This window comes from Thamnophis elegans, chromosome Z (genome assembly GCF_009769535.1).
Source record: "Thamnophis elegans isolate rThaEle1 chromosome Z, rThaEle1.pri, whole genome shotgun sequence".
Taxonomy (NCBI): domain Eukaryota; kingdom Metazoa; phylum Chordata; class Lepidosauria; order Squamata; family Colubridae; genus Thamnophis; species Thamnophis elegans.
In genome coordinates this window covers 89372357-89392654 of record NC_045558.1, presented here as the reverse complement: position 1 = coordinate 89392654, position 20298 = coordinate 89372357, and the positions used below count along the sequence as shown (strand labels likewise).

At 36.5% G+C, this 20298-nt stretch overlaps 1 protein-coding gene across 1 annotated transcript in view; it reads left to right on the top strand.

The window, feature by feature from the left end:
• Positions 1–19671, top strand: part of MTHFD2L (methylenetetrahydrofolate dehydrogenase (NADP+ dependent) 2 like) — a 67916-nt gene extending 48245 nt beyond the window's left edge. The window contains exons 4-9 of the mRNA XM_032235906.1: positions 975–1097; positions 10184–10336; positions 13127–13234; positions 13728–13820; positions 17987–18112; positions 19517–19671. Of these exons, the coding sequence (XP_032091797.1) occupies positions 975–1097; positions 10184–10336; positions 13127–13234; positions 13728–13820; positions 17987–18112; positions 19517–19629 (716 nt within the window). The 3' untranslated portion in view covers positions 19630–19671. The remainder of the gene's footprint in view (positions 1–974; positions 1098–10183; positions 10337–13126; positions 13235–13727; positions 13821–17986; positions 18113–19516) is intronic.
• Positions 19672–20298: the final 627 nt, after the last annotated feature.

Below are 20298 nucleotides of genomic sequence, written 5' to 3'. Positions count from 1 at the left end.
TTATCTGTTTCCTAGACAACATCTCTTTGCATTCTCCCAAAGTCATTCCTATGTACCATTTCAGTATGATACCTATTTTATTATTAATTAATTAATTTATAAAATGTATAGGCTGCCCATCTTATCTCAAGGTAATTCTGGGCTGTTTACAATAATAAAAAATAGAAACTATATAAACTAAAAGCATAAGTAAGTTAATACAAAAGCCAAGCACTATGGCCCAATTAAAAAATGAGGAGGACAGGAGCAGGATATGGGGAAGGTGGGATCTGTTTTTAAATGATCAACCACATTCACTGTGATGCTCCCACATTAGAGTCCCAAGCTAACAATCAGAGCCAGGTTTTTAGAACTTCTGAAAGGTCACACCGGGGGGGGGGGGGGGGGGGGGAGAGACGACAAGATGTTCCACAGGTCAGGCGCAATGGCAGAGAAACCCCTTCTCCTGGATCCATCCAAAATAATCAGACTGACCAAATCTGCAGCATGCTTCCTCTGCCAGCATGGGTGGGATAGGCCAATCCCAGTGGGATGAGACTGTCTCTCAAGTAGCCTGACCCATTCACTGATCTCTAAATTCATTTCTCAAAAAGGCACCCAATCAGGATCACAGTGATGCCAACATCTTAAACATGTCATGACATCACAGTTCAACTTGTTTCAATGTCACAGGCAAGTTTGTAAGTTGTACATTTTGTTGCTTGCCCCCCTCACCCGCGTTCTCTTCCTTCAGGCTCCTAGGAAAACCATTTCTTTAATTTTCAGTAAATTGGGTTTCAGAAAAGAGATTCAACAGTTCCAATTTGTCCACATATGTCCTAGATAGTTAAGCATGTGTGCATTTGTTTTACATGTTTTAGAAGCTTGAGCAAAGATAATAGTGCCATTAAATGTGGAAGTACATAATTTGATTTGTGTAGCAAATTTTGCAAGAGACAAAATGCTAAGGATATTTCTTTTGTGAATTGTTTTAGGCATTTGTAGTGAAATAATACTGAGGCCCAAGGAAATTTCTCAAGAAGAACTTTTAGATCTCACTGGCAAATTAAACAAGAATTCAAGAGTCAGTGGCATATTAGTCCAGTTACCTTTGCCAGGTAATGAATTCTGTTTCATATGGAGTCAGAAAATAAAATGACTGAGAATATATGAGAAAAATGCTGTTAAACTAGTACCTCTGTTCTTGTACAAGGGAAGAGATTTATGAATAATCAATTTCCTTAGGTCATTGTTGTCTTTACTAGCATTTATTTATCTAATGATTTTTTTCTAAATATTTGTTATTTGTATTACAATGCTTAGTCCTTTACAAGTGAAGCTAAAATCTGATTGCCATATATTTTACCAGTAGGACATCACTGCAGGTGGCAAGAGATCAGTTCTGTCCTTTCCAAAAATGTCCCCCAAATTAATAGTAGCTCCGGAGAAAGTTCAGCTTTAAATTGCCATAAATGAAGCTGAGAGAAACATAAAGAAGAAAGTCTTCCCAAATAACTTTTATTTAAGGCCACATAGGGCTTTCCTGGCAATAACCAGCACTTTTTGAAAGAAACTGGCAGCCAATGTATGGTAGTATTCTTAATACAGAAATATTCTGAACTCTTCTCAAGTCCAGACTTTCTGAGATAGATCCAAAAATTGAACCACACAGAGTACATGCAAGAGTTAAGCCTAGAGATTATCAGTGCTGGTAGCTCTCTTCTAAGATCATCTTCCAGGAAAGGATGCTATTGAAACATTCACTGAACCATCCACTAAACGGCTGCCCTGGCCTTTGCTGCAGCGTGGAAAAAGAATGTATCTCTACTTGCTGCCTTGGGTCTCTACAACCACATTCGCAATGGGTAGATCGACTCGCTCCTGAAATTATGAAATCTCACAAAAAGCACTTTCATTTTGCCTTGATTCTGTTTCAGCATATTGAATCCTTTATTCATTTCTTAAAATATGATTTTATTAAATTTCAGAAGAATGAATAAAAACTAAACAAGCAAGAAAAATAGAAAAGAAAGAACCAGACAGGAATCAAGAAAAAAGCGTGAAGAAAAGAAGAAAGGAAAAAGTAAAGACAAAAAGAATGGCTTCCAACTCTCTTTGGTACAAATATACATAAAAATCCAACACAATCTAAAATTAACAATTGTCTATATTACTTCTCTAATCCCTTATGATTCTAATCATTGAATCCCAAAATCAAAATTTCATTTTTCTCATTTTTTTTCAAAAAGTCCAAAATTGGCTTCTAAGTATGTTTGAAATAAAACTGCTTTTCTTTTCTTTAATCAAAGCTGTCAATTTTGCCATTCTGCCAGTTTTGCCATCAGTCTAATCATCCATTCTAGATACTGCAAATATTTCTACCTTCTTGCATATAGTATAGCTGTGGTTATAGTACATAAAATAATTTTTCATCCCCAATTAAACATTAGCACTTGGAGAGCCACTCCATTATCAATCATTATCTGGTAGGGATATAGAAAATAATTTGAGTATCATCAGTATATTGGTAGCACTCAGCTTAAAATTGCTAATATTTAGCAGTATCATGTAGATATTGAAATGCATAGAAGTGGAGAACTGATTTATGTCATACAATTGTCCATTTCATAGAATCAGGGCTGGAAGGGACTTGAGAAGTAGGGGATTGTATCCTGGACAGATGGCTGGCCAATCTTTTCTTGAGGACCTCCAGTGATGGAGCACTCAAATTGTAAAAGGCAAGCTGCACCATTGATTAATTGTTGTCAGGAATTTTCTTTTTACTTCCGGGTTGGAGGAGTCTTTAACAAGCTTATACCATTTTAATTCTTGCCCTCAGGTGCTTTGGAGAATACATTGACCCCTTCTTCTCTGTGATAGCCTCTCAAATACTGGTAAATAGCTTCTGTCATGTCACCTCTAATCCTTCTTTTAGACTAGACATACTTAGTTCCCGTAACTATTCATCATAGGGTTTAGTCTCTAGACTCCTGATCATCTTTATTGCTCTTCTTTGGAGACTTTCTAGGACTCAGCATCTGTTTTATATCATAGTGATCAGAACCACATACAGTGTTCCAAGTGTGATCTTACCAGTGCAATATAAACTCATACTATAACTTCATGTCGTTTTGATACTATCCCTCTGTTGATGCAGTCAAGGACTGCATTAGCTTTTTTGGCTGCTGTAGCACACTGCTGGCTCAAACTTAAGTGATGATCCCCTAGGGTATCAAATCCCTCTCCCAGTTACAATCGTTGATCCAGGTACCGGCTGTTCTGTATTTGCCTAAGGACAGGACCTTGAGGAACTCGTCAAATTTGCAGCCAATACCAAGCTTTGGGGTGGGGTGGGGGATTGCCAATGCTTTGGAAGATAAAGGTTCAGAATGATCTTGACAGACTTGAGCATTGATACAAGTAAGATCCTGAATTTTTATGTTCCAAAGTATTGGCAATCCCCCCCTCACCAAGCTTGATATTGGCTGCAAATTTGATGAGTTCCCCTTCTATTTTCTCATCTAGATCATTTATGAAGATGTTGAAGATCATTGGCTCCAAGAGAGAACTTTGACGTGCTCCACTGCATAATTCTCACCATGTAGATTAATTTTATTGAGGATTACATGCTGGGTGCAGTTGGTCAGCCAACTGCAAATCCATCTGGTGGTGGTACTCTATCCCACATTATTCTATCCCACTAAGAAGTAGGATAGAGTCTTTTTTTATCATGTCTCATTGAAATCCAAGTAAACTATATCAGCACTTCCCTTACTCCTTTAACAAAGGAGTTTGTTAACAAGGAAAGCAATGAGGTTTGTTTAGTATGATCTGTTTTTAACAAACATATATTGGTTTCTAGTGGTCACTTTGTTCATTTTTAGATGCTCACAAATCTGCTGCTTGATTTTCTTTTCACATTTATTGATATCAAAATGATTGTCTGTAGTTTCCTGAATCCACTTTTTTTCCATCTTGGAGACTGAAACCGTATTGGCTCTTTTCCAATCCTCTGGTAATTTCCCTGCACGCCATAGTTCTGAAAGATTTTGTTCAGTGGTTCCATCTGCCAGCTTCTTCTGGTCCTGGTTATTAGAACTCTTCTAAAGTGGATAGGTATTCTTCTACCAATTTCTTATCCATTTTCACCAGCATTGCTGTTCTGTTTTCTCTCTATGCTGTTTTTGATAGGTTGAGCTGTTTTTTTTTCTCTTTTGCATAAAGATAGATACAAACAAGGAATTAAGCAGTTGTGCTTTCTATTTGCTCCCTATTACTTTTTGGAAGTTTCTCCCACTAGTGGACCTATCATTTCCTTGACTTTTTTTATTTTTCCCTTTCCTTTTGAAATAAACTTTTTTTTCTTATTTTTGACATTTGTTGCAAATCTTCATTCTGAACATTAACCTTTATGACTCCATTCCTGCAGATTCAGGCTATTTGCTGGTGTTCTGTTCTAGTTATATGTCCCTCTTTCCATTTTTTAATACTTCCCCCCCTCCCTCAGCTTGTTGGAGACCTCTTGTGCAACCATGTTGATCTCATCTGAGGTGTTTTGTTTTTCTTCCTCTGATATTGTTTTTTCCCGACCTTTAGTAGCTCAATTTTTAGAGTTTCTCATGAATCTTGAACTGTTTTTCCTTCTAGAATTGCCTTCCTAATTTCTCTCTTATTTTATTAAAGCCAGAACTCTTAACATCTAAAACACGGATCTGATTCTGTCCTTATTGTGGTGAATTCTAGTATGACATGGTCACTCTGCCCTAACATCCCTCAAATTTCTACTCCCATGATCATTTCATTACAATTAGTTAGGATTAAGTCCAGAGAAGCTGATTGTTTGGTTCCTGTCTCCCCTTTTTGAGTGACAAAGTTGTCAGCCAGGCACATTAGAAACTAATTCAATCTCCCACTACTTGCAGCATTTGTTTCCCAGTTGATGTTGGATAGTTAAAGTCCCCCATTGCTACAATGGACTGTTTCCTGCACGCTTCAGCTAACTGATTAGCAAAAGATTGTTTTATTTTCTCCACCTGGGTACATGCCTGTAGTATGTGCCTATGGCAATATCATTTCTTTTACCTCTAATATTTACCCAAATACTTTCAAGAAGGTTTTCATCTCTAGTATTCCATATTTCTGTAGAGGTCTAGTAATTGTTTACATACAAAGGTACTCTTCCTTATCTGTTTAGTTGGCTCTCCTTCTTTTGAACAATTTATATCTTTCTAGCAGTATGTTCCAATCATGGATTCCCTCCTATTAAGTTTCAGTAATAGCAATAACATCATAAAGGTAAAAGTAAAGGTTCCACTCGCACAGATGTGCTAGTTGTTCCTGACTCTGGGGTGGTGCTCATCTCAAAACCCATTTCAAAGCTGAAGAGCCAGCGCTGTCTGAAGATGTCTCCATGGTCATGTTGCTGGCATGAGTAAACACCGAAGGCACAAGAAATGCTGTTACCTTCCCACCAAAGGCAGTTCCTATTTTTCTACTTGCATTTTTTCATGCTTTTGAACTGCTAGGTTGGAAGAAGCTGGGACAAGTAACAGGAGCTCACTCTGTTATGCGGTGCTAGGGATTCGAACCACCGAACTGACGACCTTTCTGATTGACAGGCTCAGCATCTTAGCCACTGAGCCACCGCATCCCTACAATAACATCATACCTACCCTCATATATTCAAACTTCAAGTTCCCCCTATTTCTTAACCAAACTCTGAGCATTAGTGTACAAGCATCTGAGCCTTTTATGGCTGATCTTCTGTTCGTTTTCTACTGTCCTATTTTATACCTAAATTCACAGTCCTTTTCACCACTCCCTTTCTCACTGCTTGGTTGGTTGTCTTGGGGATTATGCTTAAAGATTGGTCTTCCTCCCCTTCCAGTTTTCTTTAAAACCCTTTGGATGATCCAAGCCAATTATTTGCCATACACATTTTTCCTGGTTCTTATGAGATGCAGCCCATCTTTTGCCAGAAGTCCTTCCTATAGGCTATTCAAATTATGGTCCAAAAATCCAAAGTTCTTTCATTGGCACCATCCCTTGAGCCAGTGGTTTATTTCTAGAATCCTCCATTCCCTTGTTGGGTGTTGACCTTCCATTGGAGATGAAAACATCACATGTGCTTCCAAATGCCTTGCTTTTCTACCCATAGTTCCTTGAAATTGTTCTCAGACTCTTAATTGCATAATTTGTCCCAGAAGAAAAGGGTAATAATTGGTGGGCTTGATTATTTTAGTAAGCCGAGAGGTTTACAGATGGTTCTGTTCCTTTGAGTAGTGAATCATAGATCATTAATCCATCCATGCCTTTATTTTTTTGGGTAGGGGCGAGTCTAAGCTCTTTTATTTCCTGTCACTGGAGCACTTGACAAACACACTTCTCCATGTGTCTGCATGTTTTCTTCCAGACAAAGGATATGAAATGGCAGGAACAGCCTTTTCAGATTGTTTACCTTTGAGTGGCATTTCCTTTCCTGTTTCTTCATAGTTATTTCTTCTTTGCTGTGTTTGGTTTGGATACAGACATCTGCCTTTACTAAGAGTTCATTATGTTCACCAATGAGTCTCAGAATATCTGGTTTCAGAGTAGCTATAGATTCTTCAGTTTTTCTTCAAGTAATTCAATTAATTTACATTTGATACGGATGGGCAAGAATACAAACATATTGCATGTAGCTACAATGCTAGCCTCTTTTTCCATGGCTTTGTTATTATCCATCCAAATGCACCCAATAATACTATGTTTTTTCTTTTGTGGCATTGTTTATAACTCCACAAGAAGCAGGCAAATTGAATCTATAAAACAAGCTTATCTGTGTCAAAGAGTTAATTCCCCAACATTGTTTCTAATTTTTTTTAAAGCTTTCTGATCAAAATTAACCTTTTGCTCCCTCTTGTGATTAATGTTGAAATAACACTTCAATATAACGAAGCAAAACAGCCTTCTGATAAAAAAAAATAGATTTTTTTGCTCTAAATCACATAGCCTTCTGTTAAAAATTGATCTTTCTCTCAGATTAGCCTTTTGCTCCCTCTTGTGGTTAATGTTGAAATAATACTTATATACAATGGAGAAGACCAAATTAGATTTCTTCTCTGTCTCCTCAGTTCACAGTTTACAATCCTCAAAAAAGTTGCAGCTTTGCTTTGTAATTAATGTGAACAAAGCCTTGCTTTGTTAATGTAAGCACAGTTTACATTTCTCAAAAATTTGAAGTCTTACTTTACAGTTAATGTCTAAAAAATAAAAATAAATAAAACATAGTCAAAATCGGAGAACCATTCAGTTCGTAAGAAGAGAAAAGTTATAGGCACACATTTGCAGTTGGTATAAAATAAGAGGTTGGAAGATAAATCCAACTGCTGTGGTGTTGTAATGCTTGTCTCTTCAGCATAACAAATGGAAGGCTAGATTATAAGTGGAAAAAAGTCTCATTTTAAATTGCAAAAACCAACAAAAGCAACTCAAGGTCATTTCAATTTAGCATTTGTCTGCTTTTACTGAGGAATTTTTGGTGGATGGAGAAGAGGAAAGCAAAAAGAGAACAAAGAGAGCTCTGATAGCTACATGTCTTAGCTGAACTCACCCAAGTAAAACTTTCATTTTCCATAATGTCTTCTCTTCTTTCCCTGTGGATCTTCTGAGCTTGTTTGAGACTTTTAATCCATTCATGCTGCAGAGGTGGCCTTGCATTCCTGGTACAATTCCCTCTACAACATCTGAATTGCAACTGTTTCCAAATAACATCTGAACATCTTTCTAAGGAATAGAAATGGAATTACTATAAAGCAGGAGCATAGATTACCAGACTTCCCAGATGATCCAGAAGGAAGATATGATTGTCAGTGATATCGAAGCTTGCTGAAGAACTACTACCAGTTCCCTATGCTAATCCTCAGCCATCATCCAGCAGGCCAACCAAGAAGGTCTTAGCTGCATTGCCCTCAATAAATCCAATTTGAAATGTTTCAAGATACAGTAATCTGTCTAGAAATATCTGTAGGAAAACTTATATTCATCTCTTCAGAAGATCAAAGCCTGATTTGTAGCCATCTCCAAGGGATTTAAAGCAGGCTTTTAAAGAAGAGATCTTATGATTATATCTTTTAAACATTATTTTAAGCATTATACTCACTTAAAAATTAAATTCATTTTGTCCCTCTTTCCTTCCCCAAAATAACAGCTGGTATGTATGCTACTTTCAAATATTGATTATTGCCGAACTTATATTGATGGAGTATACACAATTTTTAGAACAAGCTGTTCCACCAATTATAAGAACGAATCCTGCTCTTTGTGCATGGTCTCATAACACAGATGGGAAATTGGTCTGAAATCAGATTTGCGATGATTTAACACATTTCTAAAAATGATTTTTTTTTAGATCACCTTTATTGACCCTAAAAGCACAGAATCTCTTACTATGAACTGACTTATTAGACATGAATAATTTGAGTTGTGTGTTGTGTTTTTAAGCTAATGCATCCTAAAAATAGGATTCAAAGCACATGATACATGTCAAAAGAAATATCAAATCATGATAATACCAGTAAGTATGAGAAGGATCTTGATGTGATCAATACCAGTAACTGTAACAGGGATCTTGGAATCCTAGTGGACAATCATTTAAATATGAGTCAATGATGTGCGGCAGTAGCCAAAACACCAATGCAACCCTAGGCGGCATTAACAGAGGGATAGAATCAGGAACACGTGAAAGCACTACCGCTTTACAAAGCATTAGTAAGACCACACTTGGAATACTGCATCCAATTTTAGTCATCACAATATTAAAAAAAAATTGAGACATTGGAAAAGTGCAGAGAAGAGCAACAAGGATGATTAGGGGGCTGGAGGCTAAAATTTTTGAAGAACCATTGCAAGAATTGGGTATGGCTCTAGTCTAAAGAAAAAAAGAACCAGGAAAGATATGATAGCACTGTTCCAATATTTGAAGGGCTACCATAAAGATGAAGTATTTTCCAAAGTATCAGAAGGCAAGGAAAGAAACAATGGATGGAAACTAATCAAGGAGAGAACCAACCAAGAGCTAAGGAGAAATTTCCTAATGGTGAGAACAATCAACCAGTGGAATGGCTTGCCTTTAGAAATTGTGCTCCATTGTTGAAGGCTTTTAAGAAGACATTGGACAGCCGCTTGTCTGAAATGGAATAGGGTCTCCTGCTCGAGCAGGGTTTTGGACTAGAACAGAGGTGGGTTATTCCCAGTTCGGCTTGGTTCGGCTGAACCGGTAGTGGTAATCTGGCCTGGGTTCCAAACCAGCAGTGACCCAGGCTGGCCATGCCACCGACCAGTTCCCCCGTTTCCGTTGCCATTGCTGGCATCTTTTTTATTAGCTTTTAATGGTCTTCATTCATGCACAAAACTATTTACAGCCAACTGCGCATGTGCGAGCAAATGCAAAGCGAACCTACCCCTGGACTAGAAGACCTCCAAGGTCCCTTCCAACTCTTTTATTCTATATTTTAAGATCCCATTTGACTAGGATGAAGAAGGATTTGTTTCAATAGTCAGCATAGTTATATCACTATAGATATATTGCACCCCTCTTTAGTCCCCTTTCCTGGAGAGATGGGCAAAAAACAACCAGAACAGCACTTTTCCTAGCCCAGAATCCCCAATAGAAAGATGACAACTTAAGGACTTTTAGTTAACAGTGCCACGCAAATCCTATGTATTTTTTTTAATTACATGTTTCAAAGAATAACACTAGATTGCTTACGCTTTATCAAAGCAGTTTAAAATTGTTTCTTGAGAGAAGAAACAGAACATTTGCCATATCTTTTGATTCATAAATTCTTGTGAACAGAAGTACTTTTTCCTTACATATCACAAAATCAAAGACGTCCTCTTTCTAATGGAGAAAGGAATAATTTCTAACATGTCCTGTGGAAAAGTTTGACCATTACAAGGGAAATGGTTCCTCGTGGGTGGTATTTTTTAATTGAGTGAAATTAAATGCATATTTTCCACCAATCCTGACTGGATTAAATTAAGATGTGACCAGTCACTGGAATTAAAATCAGGAATCCCATTATAGACGTTTAACACTTCATATAAAATTACCTCCTTATATATTTACATTTACCCTTAAAAACTGGCACAATACATTAAACAAGATAAATAACAACTATTAGGCTAACTGTATTTTAAAGTAAGAAAAATTCTTTTTTTCCAGATCACATTGATGAAAGGACTGTGTGCAATAGTGTTGCTCCTGAAAAGGATGTGGATGGATTCCATATTTTCAATATTGGGCGATTGTGCCTCGACCAGCCTTCCATTATACCTGCCACTGCTGCTGCAGTTTGGGAAATAATAAAGAGAACTGGTAACTGAATCAAGTGTTTTAAGGAAATGGGGGTTAAATGCATTCTGGAAATTTAACTGAGAAAAAGAAGTATAAGCTTAAACTATAAACTACCAGACCTCCATTCTTTAAATAGTTTCAGTACTAAAATAGGTTTCTTTTAAAATTCGATCAGCACTGCTATCAGGATTCCAACCAATACCCTAATAAAAGCAGGAGTGTTAAGCCATCTCTCAGGAAAAATCCAGTTGTTTATTAGGAATGCCATGTCAGCACGAACCAAGTGAAGCCAGCTCTGACTTCACCCAATTCGCGCCTTGCCTCTAATCCTGTTTCCCCCTCCCTCCAATGTGTGTCACCAGTCACATTCCCCAACGAAAGCAATTTCACGGGTCGTAGAAGTCACTCCCTCTGGCTGTTATGGATCTCCGTGGAGATGACCTTGACTTCGGCTGGCAGGAAGCATTTTGTTTTGACTGAAGTGCGAATTCCTCGGTGCAGCTGTGAGGCGTCATTTCTCATCCCCCTGCCTATGGCAACTCGGGAGTGGGTCAGGAAAGCTTCACGGGTTGACATTAATAGTATTAGTGACTCCAGTTTTGCAAATTTACACTCATTCAGAATTGTTAGATATTCCCTTATCATGTTTCTATCAATCTAAAATTTTATTCTTGTCCTTTTATTCTCCTCTTTTAATTACCTGATGGAACTCTCTTGTTAGAAAAGTCAATATAAGTTGAATAGCTCTTCCTGTTCTTTCTTTCTTGTTGCTGTTTCATTGGACAGCCCATATATTGGGTCTGCTTTGTTCCTTTTATTTTTAATTGATCTAAAGAAGTCTTGCTCTTCTTAGTTTGCAAACTCATTCAGATTTCTGAGACTATTATTCCTTAACTGAGTACTTATTTGTACTTAGGTGATATGACTTCTTTCTAACTTGTATACTGTAGTGCTTTTTTCTTTAAGTTGTCATGAAACTTTTTGTATCATCACACTGTCTTCTGTTCTTCGTTATTTTTTTCTTATTCTATGCTGAATAGTACTAGCAAACCACTATTCATTCTCCCCATTCAAATGCTCAGTGAATTTGGTCATTGGAACTAATTATTTATTCAATTTATATAGCCACCCATTTCACCTAAGTAACATTACACAGTTTACATAATTAAGAACAACAATTAAAAGTAAAATAAAACCATTAAAGCCCCATTAAACAGTTTATTAAAACAAAACTACTTTGCAGAAGAATACAATTAATTATTAACAATGCAATTAACGAACAGGTTTGATACTGCTTGATGATGTTAAGAGCCTGCCAGAAAGCCAGCAGGGTGATTGTTCATCTAACCTGAGAAGGACAGGAATTGTCCCAAAGAGCAGGAGCCACAGCAAACCAGGCTCAATTCTTGGATCCTATGAGATGATGTTCCTTAATGGCAGGACTCTTAACATGACTTTTCTGGCAAACTAATAGAATGGGTAGATTTACCTGGGGAGACACAGTCTCTCAATAACTTGGACCCATTAGTTGCTTTATATGTTCCCAACAATCTGCTTGTTCAGAAGGGAATTGTTTTCATGTCTAAAATATTGTTCACATTTCATCTGGGCTCCCTTATAAAGCAGGAGTGTCAAAGGCCCGGAAGCCAGATCCGGCAGGTGCTTAGATCTGGCCCGTGGGACTACCCTGGAAACAGCAAAGGACTGGATGCAGCCCTCCTGAGCCCTGTTTTCATTGGCAGAGGGTTGTAGGAAGCCGTCACAGCCAAAAACAGAGGTGCCCCTGGTACGAGTGACATTGAGCTGTCCATGTCTACCCTGGGCCCCCAAGGTACCCTGTTATAAAGTAAGCTTGAGAGCGCTGCACTTAAAAAAGAGAAGAAATAAGTAATGTGAAAAGTACTACTACATATACTCAAGTCTGTCCACGATTAGATAAACCCAATTTTGGGAATGGCACCTAAAATTCTCAGCTTATCTGTGAGTATGTTTGGTAGTTATACTTCTAATACTCTTTAACATTTTGAAGTATAAGCAGAGTGTTGATTATTTACATACACAAGTGATAAAATATGACTTGTGTTTCCTGCATGAAACAAAGAATAGGGTTAGATATCGTTATGGAACACTTACAGTCTTTCTACTAACTTTTAGAAGAAACCATTACAGAAAACAATAGAGCGAGCACGCATGCACAAGTGGTGGGATTATAGCTCATCAAGAAGAAGGGTAGCAAGGGAAGATGCTGTTGTATTTATGGGTAGAGAATTTGCAACAGGTAGAAATTTATGGCAGTGAAGTGTTTCTTCTAAATTCTTCTAGTGAAGTGTTCAGTTTTCTCGTGCACACATGCTTTCTATCTTTGTGATTTTAAATTCCAGAAATAATAATGTAATGGCAGTTTAGTTATATAGATGCTCTTTTGAAAATGAAAACTGAGCAGCAAGTACAGAATTATTTCTTGAATTATCCTAGGCATAGTAACAGAGCTTATTCTTCTTAGTCCTTTGTTATGGTGTCCATCTTCTCTTTAGTGATCATATTTTGTTTATTATATAAAGTAAATTTAAAATACTAATTTAACAATGAACAAAATAAAATTGCAGTTGACTATTGTGGTTATTATTTGTAAATTATTGCCTTCAAAAAGTCATATTAAGCCTTTTGTAATAATAAAAACTGTAAAAACCTAAATTTATTACTCTTATCGTAATTCTATGGTAAAAATTAAATTAATGTGTAGTCAGGAAAATGATAGATTTAATTTCACAAGCTTCCATATGTTTTTAGTTATTACTATTATTTTTTAAGGAATACAGACATTTGGAAGAAATGTTGTTGTAGTTGGAAGATCAAAAAACGTTGGAATGCCAATTTCAATGCTTTTACATTCTGATGGGGAACATGAAAGGCCTGGCGGTAAGTTGAAGAACATTTTACATTATTCTATTGGAAACTTTAACAGGGCGAGAAGGAAAAGAGCTAGAAAAAGAAAAAAAAAGACCTCATTTCTTATTGTGCAAGCAGTAAAATCAGTTTTACTTAATCGAAAATAAGATTTCCTTTGGGGATAAATTTATTTTGTAGATAAATAAATATCCTATTGCCACTGCTGATAAATGATAAGCTTGTAGTGATAGTCTTTTTCTTTTTATATCTTTTCCAGAATTATTAAGATTGGAGGGGTGAGATTATATTCTGTTTTGCACTTATTTAAAAGACCAAAAACATTTTTATCAATAATAATGCATTAAAAATAACATGGGAAAACTAATGTTTCTGTTTAGAAATACAAAACTCCATCTTTATGCACTGAAGGATAATTCACTTTTTCACAGAGACCACCAAAGTGTGCCTTTTCTTTTCTCTGTCTTTTCTCTATACTGCCCTTTTTTGCTTATATATGTGACAGGTGATGCTACTGTTACAATAACTCATAGATATACACCAAAAGATCAGCTGATGATTCATACACAGCTTGCGGACATTGTGATAGTTGCTGCAGGTGAGGAGCATTATCAGTTTTTAAAAGTTATTCAATGTAATTAAGCATCAGTATTGGGCTGTTTCTGTAATTCAAAATTTAATGTGTTTTGCTAAAACAAAGTTTGCTAAGATAATATGAAAATCAATGTAGATTTTAAAGATGTAGTAGTATGCAAATTATTTGTGTATTTATTTATTGAATTTATATTGCCGCCTATTTACCCATGGCAATTCAAGGTAGCTTACAGAATATAAAACTACATTTAAAACAATAAAAACTAACAAACAAAATAAAAATATATAGTCCAATATAACAAAATCACCTCCATTTTATGGGCTCCATCCTGCTTTGGGTTCCCTAGGCCCCCTGCCAGAACTAGGTCTTCAGTGCATTGGGGGAAACTAATCAAGGAGAGAAATAACTTAGAATTAAGGAGAAATTTCCTGACAGCTAGAACAATTAATCAGTGAAACAACTTGCCTCCAGAAGTTATGAATGCTCCAATATTATAAGAAGATGTTGGATATCCATTTGTCTGAAGTGGTGTAGGGTTTCCTGACTAAGGAGGGGGTTGAACTAGAAGATCTTCAAGGTCCCTTCCAACTCTGTTATTCTATATTCTGTAAGGTTCCTGTCCTGTCCTGTCCTGTCCTGTCTTCTGGAAGAGTATTAGAGTGGGGGCCATTCTAATCTCTGGGGAATGATGTTCCTGACAGAGGGAGCTACCACGCAGAAGGGCCTTCTTCTGAGTCCCACCAGGTATATCTCCCTCAGGATGGGGATCGCAACATTCCCTGCCTTCCTGCTCTGATGGGTCGGGTAGATATGACCAGCAAAAGACTGTCCCTCAGATAACCTGGTCCCAAACTATTATATTATATTATCTAAAATGGCTGTGGAGCATTCACAGCCAAACTTCAACCTCAATTTACTATTCTTCTTTAGTTTATATTGGTTTGCTTTTATTTTGCTTTTTTTAAAAATTGGAATTTGACAAAACTCTTGGAAAAAAACACCTTATAAACTACATCATAGATAGGCATGGTTTTGTCCCTCCAAAAATTGTGTGTGGGTGTGTGTGTTTATTCTCTCTCTCTCTCTCTCTCACACACACACACACAAACATAAACTCACACACAAACATAAACTCACACACATGGATATTTCATTCACCTTTCCTCATCCCAAAGACAAATCCTTGCACACAATCATGCAACATACCCATGCACTCCATTATATTACTTGATGAACTGATGTTGGTTGCATGAGAATTAATATTGCCCCCCCCCCCTAAATTTCCAGCTTGATTTGTTGACATTCATATAAAGTACTGTAATAGTCTTGTGTGGACTAGATAATAAAAACAAGTTATAGTTGTGTGACTGAGTGGAATTTTTCTTTGTTTTTCTAAATCACTAAGTTTTATTTCGATTAAGATACTGTGTTTTATTACCTATAAGGAAAAAGAAACATACTTCAAAATTAGTACGTTTGTAATAGGTTAAATACACTAATATCTGTATAGAAAAAGTTGTCTTCAGACTTGCATTTCATTTTGAAATTTGAGATTTTTTTTTGGCATGCAAATATAATGCAAATGGCAAAATCTACAATTATTCCCCCTCCTTCCTTTCTCCCTGTTCCTGATTTCTCCTTCATAGACCTCTGATTCTCCTGCTTAAAATGCCATTGAAGTAGGGATCAAACAAGGGGAGCTGTTTTCAGTTCTGCCAGTCTCAACTTTTGGCATTTGTCTGATGAGAACCATTTGCCTTTTTTAATCTCCATGGCACTCTTTTATAACTGCTGTTGCTTTCTTCTTTTCAGTTCAAGAATGAAAGTTAGGTTTGCTTCCTTCTTGCCTGAAAACACTCTCATTCAGCATTTCTGTTATTATCCCTCTCTTTTCCCACTTATGGTACCTGTCATTCAGTCTTCATCTTTGGAAGGCTCCTTCATGCATTCTTAACCAAGAACTGTATTGTATCGGTCTCTTCTGTATTTGCCTTTTTTTTTCTTTTTACCAGGATGGATATGAGTCCTTCCCAGCCTATGGTTCTCCAGTAATGTTAGATCAGAACTTCCACAGTTCTCTCCCACATTATTATTTTATTTATGTGTTTATTTGTAGAATTCAGGTCTCATTTTCCTTTCTGGAGCTCCAGATAACTTACAGAGTTTATCTCTCACCACTCAAGTTTATCTTAAGAAAGATCCTGTGAAGAAAATTTAAATGAGAACTCGTCATCCTCAGTGGGGAGCTTCATTGCTGATTGGGGGATTTTAATTTCAGGGCAAATCTATACCTTGTCCTTGCTCCAGTCACTGGTATGGATCATCCTCCAGTTCTTGAGTACAGAAACTGATACAGTCATCCTCCACCCACTCTTAGCCCCATCACAACTAGCCCTCCTTCCGTCTGCTGTTTCCAAGCAGCCCAATAACAGCTGCTCTGTACTGAACTGCCAGACTTCTGTATGCTCTGGTGGTTGACAGCATTTAAAACAAAGTTGTAGTCCATTAAGCCAATGAACTTTCCTCAATTTTGTGTTTTTCTATCTCTTATGGAAGCTCATAACTTCATTTAGCAGTAATGTCACTCTGTGGTTTTTTGTTTGTATCCAGGTTTGGTGAAGCATGTTCCTCTTGTTTTCTCATCACTTTCTCACAGTACTGCAAAACTTTCCTTTCTTTTGGATTTTTTTCTAAAAAAAATATTTCAATTAGGCACATTGACATGAAATATCAATACATGCCATTTCGATTATATGATGCACGACCATAAGTTTCCCTTGCTGCAAACTTTCCTTGGATCCATGGTAGAACATAAAAATGAAGGAACAATCTGTTCCCTCTTGCTTTCATTTTTGCAGAATTACAGTGACAAAGGAATAGTGGAAGAAGAGAAAGAACCAAAAAATAAAAATAAAAAAAAATTGAGGGGTCATTATTTTTGACATTAATGAAATATAGAAAAGAGTAGTGAAGGCATGCATGTATGAAAACATCTGGAAAGCAAATTAAAAGAATTATGACTAGCGAGGAAGGACTAGTGAGGACTAGTGCATCTGGGAAAGCAAAGTAAAATGAGGACTAGTGTGGAAATCCCTTAATCAGGCACCAGGCTATCCACCCACTCGGAGGCCAGCCATAGATATTTGCCTTTCCTACATAGATGAAAGTGCTCAAAGAAGGGGAACAACCAATCAGAAATTGGAGACCAAATCTGACCTTGTGGTCAAACCATTGCAGTCCCGACTGGATTATTTAAAGTTGCCTTCAGGAATAATCAGGTGCTACAAAGGAGACATGATATGTGGAATTGTCTTAATCTAATCAATCCTAGGGGACCCTTGTTTATTTCAAATGTTTGTAATTACAAATGTGCATATCAAATTGTACAAATTGTAAATTGATTAATATGCTCTTTATGGTTCTTTATATTCCATATAAATAGTATACAATATATGTCCATATATACCATCTCCCAATCATCTGTGTCTTTCTAACTAGATGCAATATTTTCTAAATGTATCTCCGTAAAACTTTTGAACAATATTTTTAATTTGTGATAAATGGACAGGATAAATGTAGGATACAAGAGATATAGTGTAGTTAGGGTCATGGAAGATGTGCAAGTATTAGATAAGTAAACACAGTAGCTCTGAAACAAAGATCCAACAAGTGATATATTGGTGAAAAATAATTGTTTCATATGGTTTCTGAAATTTGTCTTGCTTTATTTGCGCACACTACAATACAAAGTATTGTCATAAATATATTGTCTCATGTGTGTGTATGTTATATATATTGTATGTATGTATGTATACATATATGTATGTGTACACGCACAAACACACACACAAACACACTGTTTTCCCAAAAATTAGGGTCTTATTTTCTTTTGACCCCCCCCCCCAAATAAGCACTTGGCCTTATTTTTTGGGCGGTCTTATTATTGTTGAGGTGTAGGAGGCAGCGAGCGTGATCATCTCATGGCTGCTGCTGTATTGCAATCTTTTCAGGGAGGACTTATTTTCAGGGGATGGCTTATTTTAGTACATGCACTCAAAAGGCCGACTGGGCTTATTATCCGGGGAAGTCTTATTTTCAGGGAAACGGTAGTATTTCCATAAAAACACTTTTCTCTGGTTCTGTAAACTTAATTGCATTGATGGTTTCAGGTATTCCAAAGTTAATTACTTCTGATATGATTAAAAGAGGAGCCGCAGTGATTGATGTTGGTATCAACCATATTCATGATCCTGTCACTGGAAAGACAAAATTAGTAGGAGATGTAGACTTTGAAGGTAAGCCAAATTCCTATGTTCTCAGACAGTGGTGGGATTCGATTTTTTTTTACAACCAGTTCTGTGGGTGTGGCTTGGTGGGCGTGGCAGGGGAAGGATACTGTAAAATCTCCATTCCCTCCCCACTCCAGGAGAAAGTTACTGCAAAATCCCAATTTCCTCCCAATCAGCTGGGACTTGGGAGGCAGAGAATAGATGGGGGTGGGGCTACTCAGAGGGGGTATATACCGGTTCTCCAAACTATTTATTATTTACTTATTATTTATTAAATGTATTTATATGCCGCCCAATCCCGAAGGACTCCGGGCGGCTTACAAAAAATATAAGAAAAAAACACATAACGATAAAAGAAAACAATTTAAAAACAACAAACACCCTCATACATTCATTCTAGCTGGGGCTGGACCTCAACAGTGAGGTCAACAGCCCCAGGCCTGCCGGAACAGCCAAGTTTTTACAGAAGAATAACTCAAGTGATAGAAACTATATCTTAAAAAATTGTGTCATTCCATCAATTATGTTGGTGCCTAATGAAAATGGAAATGGCTGTATTTTTATCCTATATTTCATTAACCCTACTGCATTGTTGATTTGATTTTTTTTCCATTTGGATTGAAGCAATGTTTTTGAAATTTAATGAAAATTCCTCATTTTCTGCAAATTTTGTAATAAGTAATTATAGCTTTGGTTTCAGGAAACTCAGCAAATAATATACTGTTTCCAGTGTTGATGAAGAAACAGGACCTGTAATTTATTTCAGATATTATACATCTGTAGTTAAAAAAAGAATTGAACCAATTCCTGGGCATATGAATAACAAACGAATAAAATAGAAAGAGGCAATGGCATCCATAGGGGATGTTAAAGTAGGCAAGATGGTGACTGTGATGTTATACCTGAGCCTTGGCCCCTTTTTTTAAATACAAAAGCAGAAGGACTTATGATGCTACTTATGAATCATCAAGTTGCTTGTTTGACGCCTCTTGTGGATGCTGCTGAAAACAGATTATACGTAGTGACATAAATGTAAACCTGTGTTCATTAACCCTGGGATTATTAAACAACTATTCAGCTAGTGGGAGAAACCCTTGCATACTGATAAAGGAACCCTAATGTGTCTGAATCAAGCTTGACTTGACTTACAGTTTAATATAATTTCAACTGGTTTCTATTAATTCCTATTTTATTTGAGACTCTTTGTAACAAGAACCATGCTGGAACTGGAAAACCAGTGTTTTTATGTGTCTTTTTAAAGAAATCCTGCTATTCAGCTACCTCTAGATGCTCCCAAAAAACAACCTATGAAAATATTATTGTCCATTGTTTGGGGGGGATTACATTTGAATATATACATATATTAATACATGTTTTACACAGTTTTTTTTTCTTTTTTTTATATATCAGAAGTAAAGAAGAAAGCTAGTTTTATCACCCCTGTCCCAGGAGGGGTAGGACCAATGACAGTTGCCATGCTCTTGAAGAATACCTTAATTGCTGCAAAGAAATTTATTTATTAAAATGTATAAATTGAAGTAATTCTATAGGTATATAAACATTTATTTTTGTTACAAATTTATTTATTAAATGTGTTTAATTATGTTAGATTATTAAGAAAAGATTTATTTCCAAATCTGTTACAAAAATGTATACTTGCAATGAACTGATTTGATTGATTTGAGGTTTGAATTGATGTAACTTCTATGCATAATCCCTGTCTAAATGTTTGGTTCCTGTTGGAGTTGTGCTGTTTTTCAAAGGCATGTTATCAACTGGATTTGAAGTGAAACCAAAACCTGGGTCTGAGTTTCAGATATACAGTATAATGCAACTCCAGCAGACAATAATAAAGGGCTCATATTCCATTATGCACATGGGTGTGGGGGCACTCAAATGAATGCTAAGAACTGTGATAGATGCTTAACAGGCATTAATCGGGAGTTTATCTCTGGAAACATGGGCTTTGTTGATAAACACAATATGTTCACAATTGCAAAAAAAAAATGTGTACAAATTTTAAGATGCTTTTGATCTAATTCTCAGATGTATATTTATATAAAAAAAGGAAAATATTATCCAAAGCAAATGTTTGTGTTTCCAAGCAGTTTTCATCTACCTCGAGTTGATTTTTTACAGCTGAGAACTAGACAGTGACCAAGCAAGTTAACTCTACTTAACTCACTTGAAGC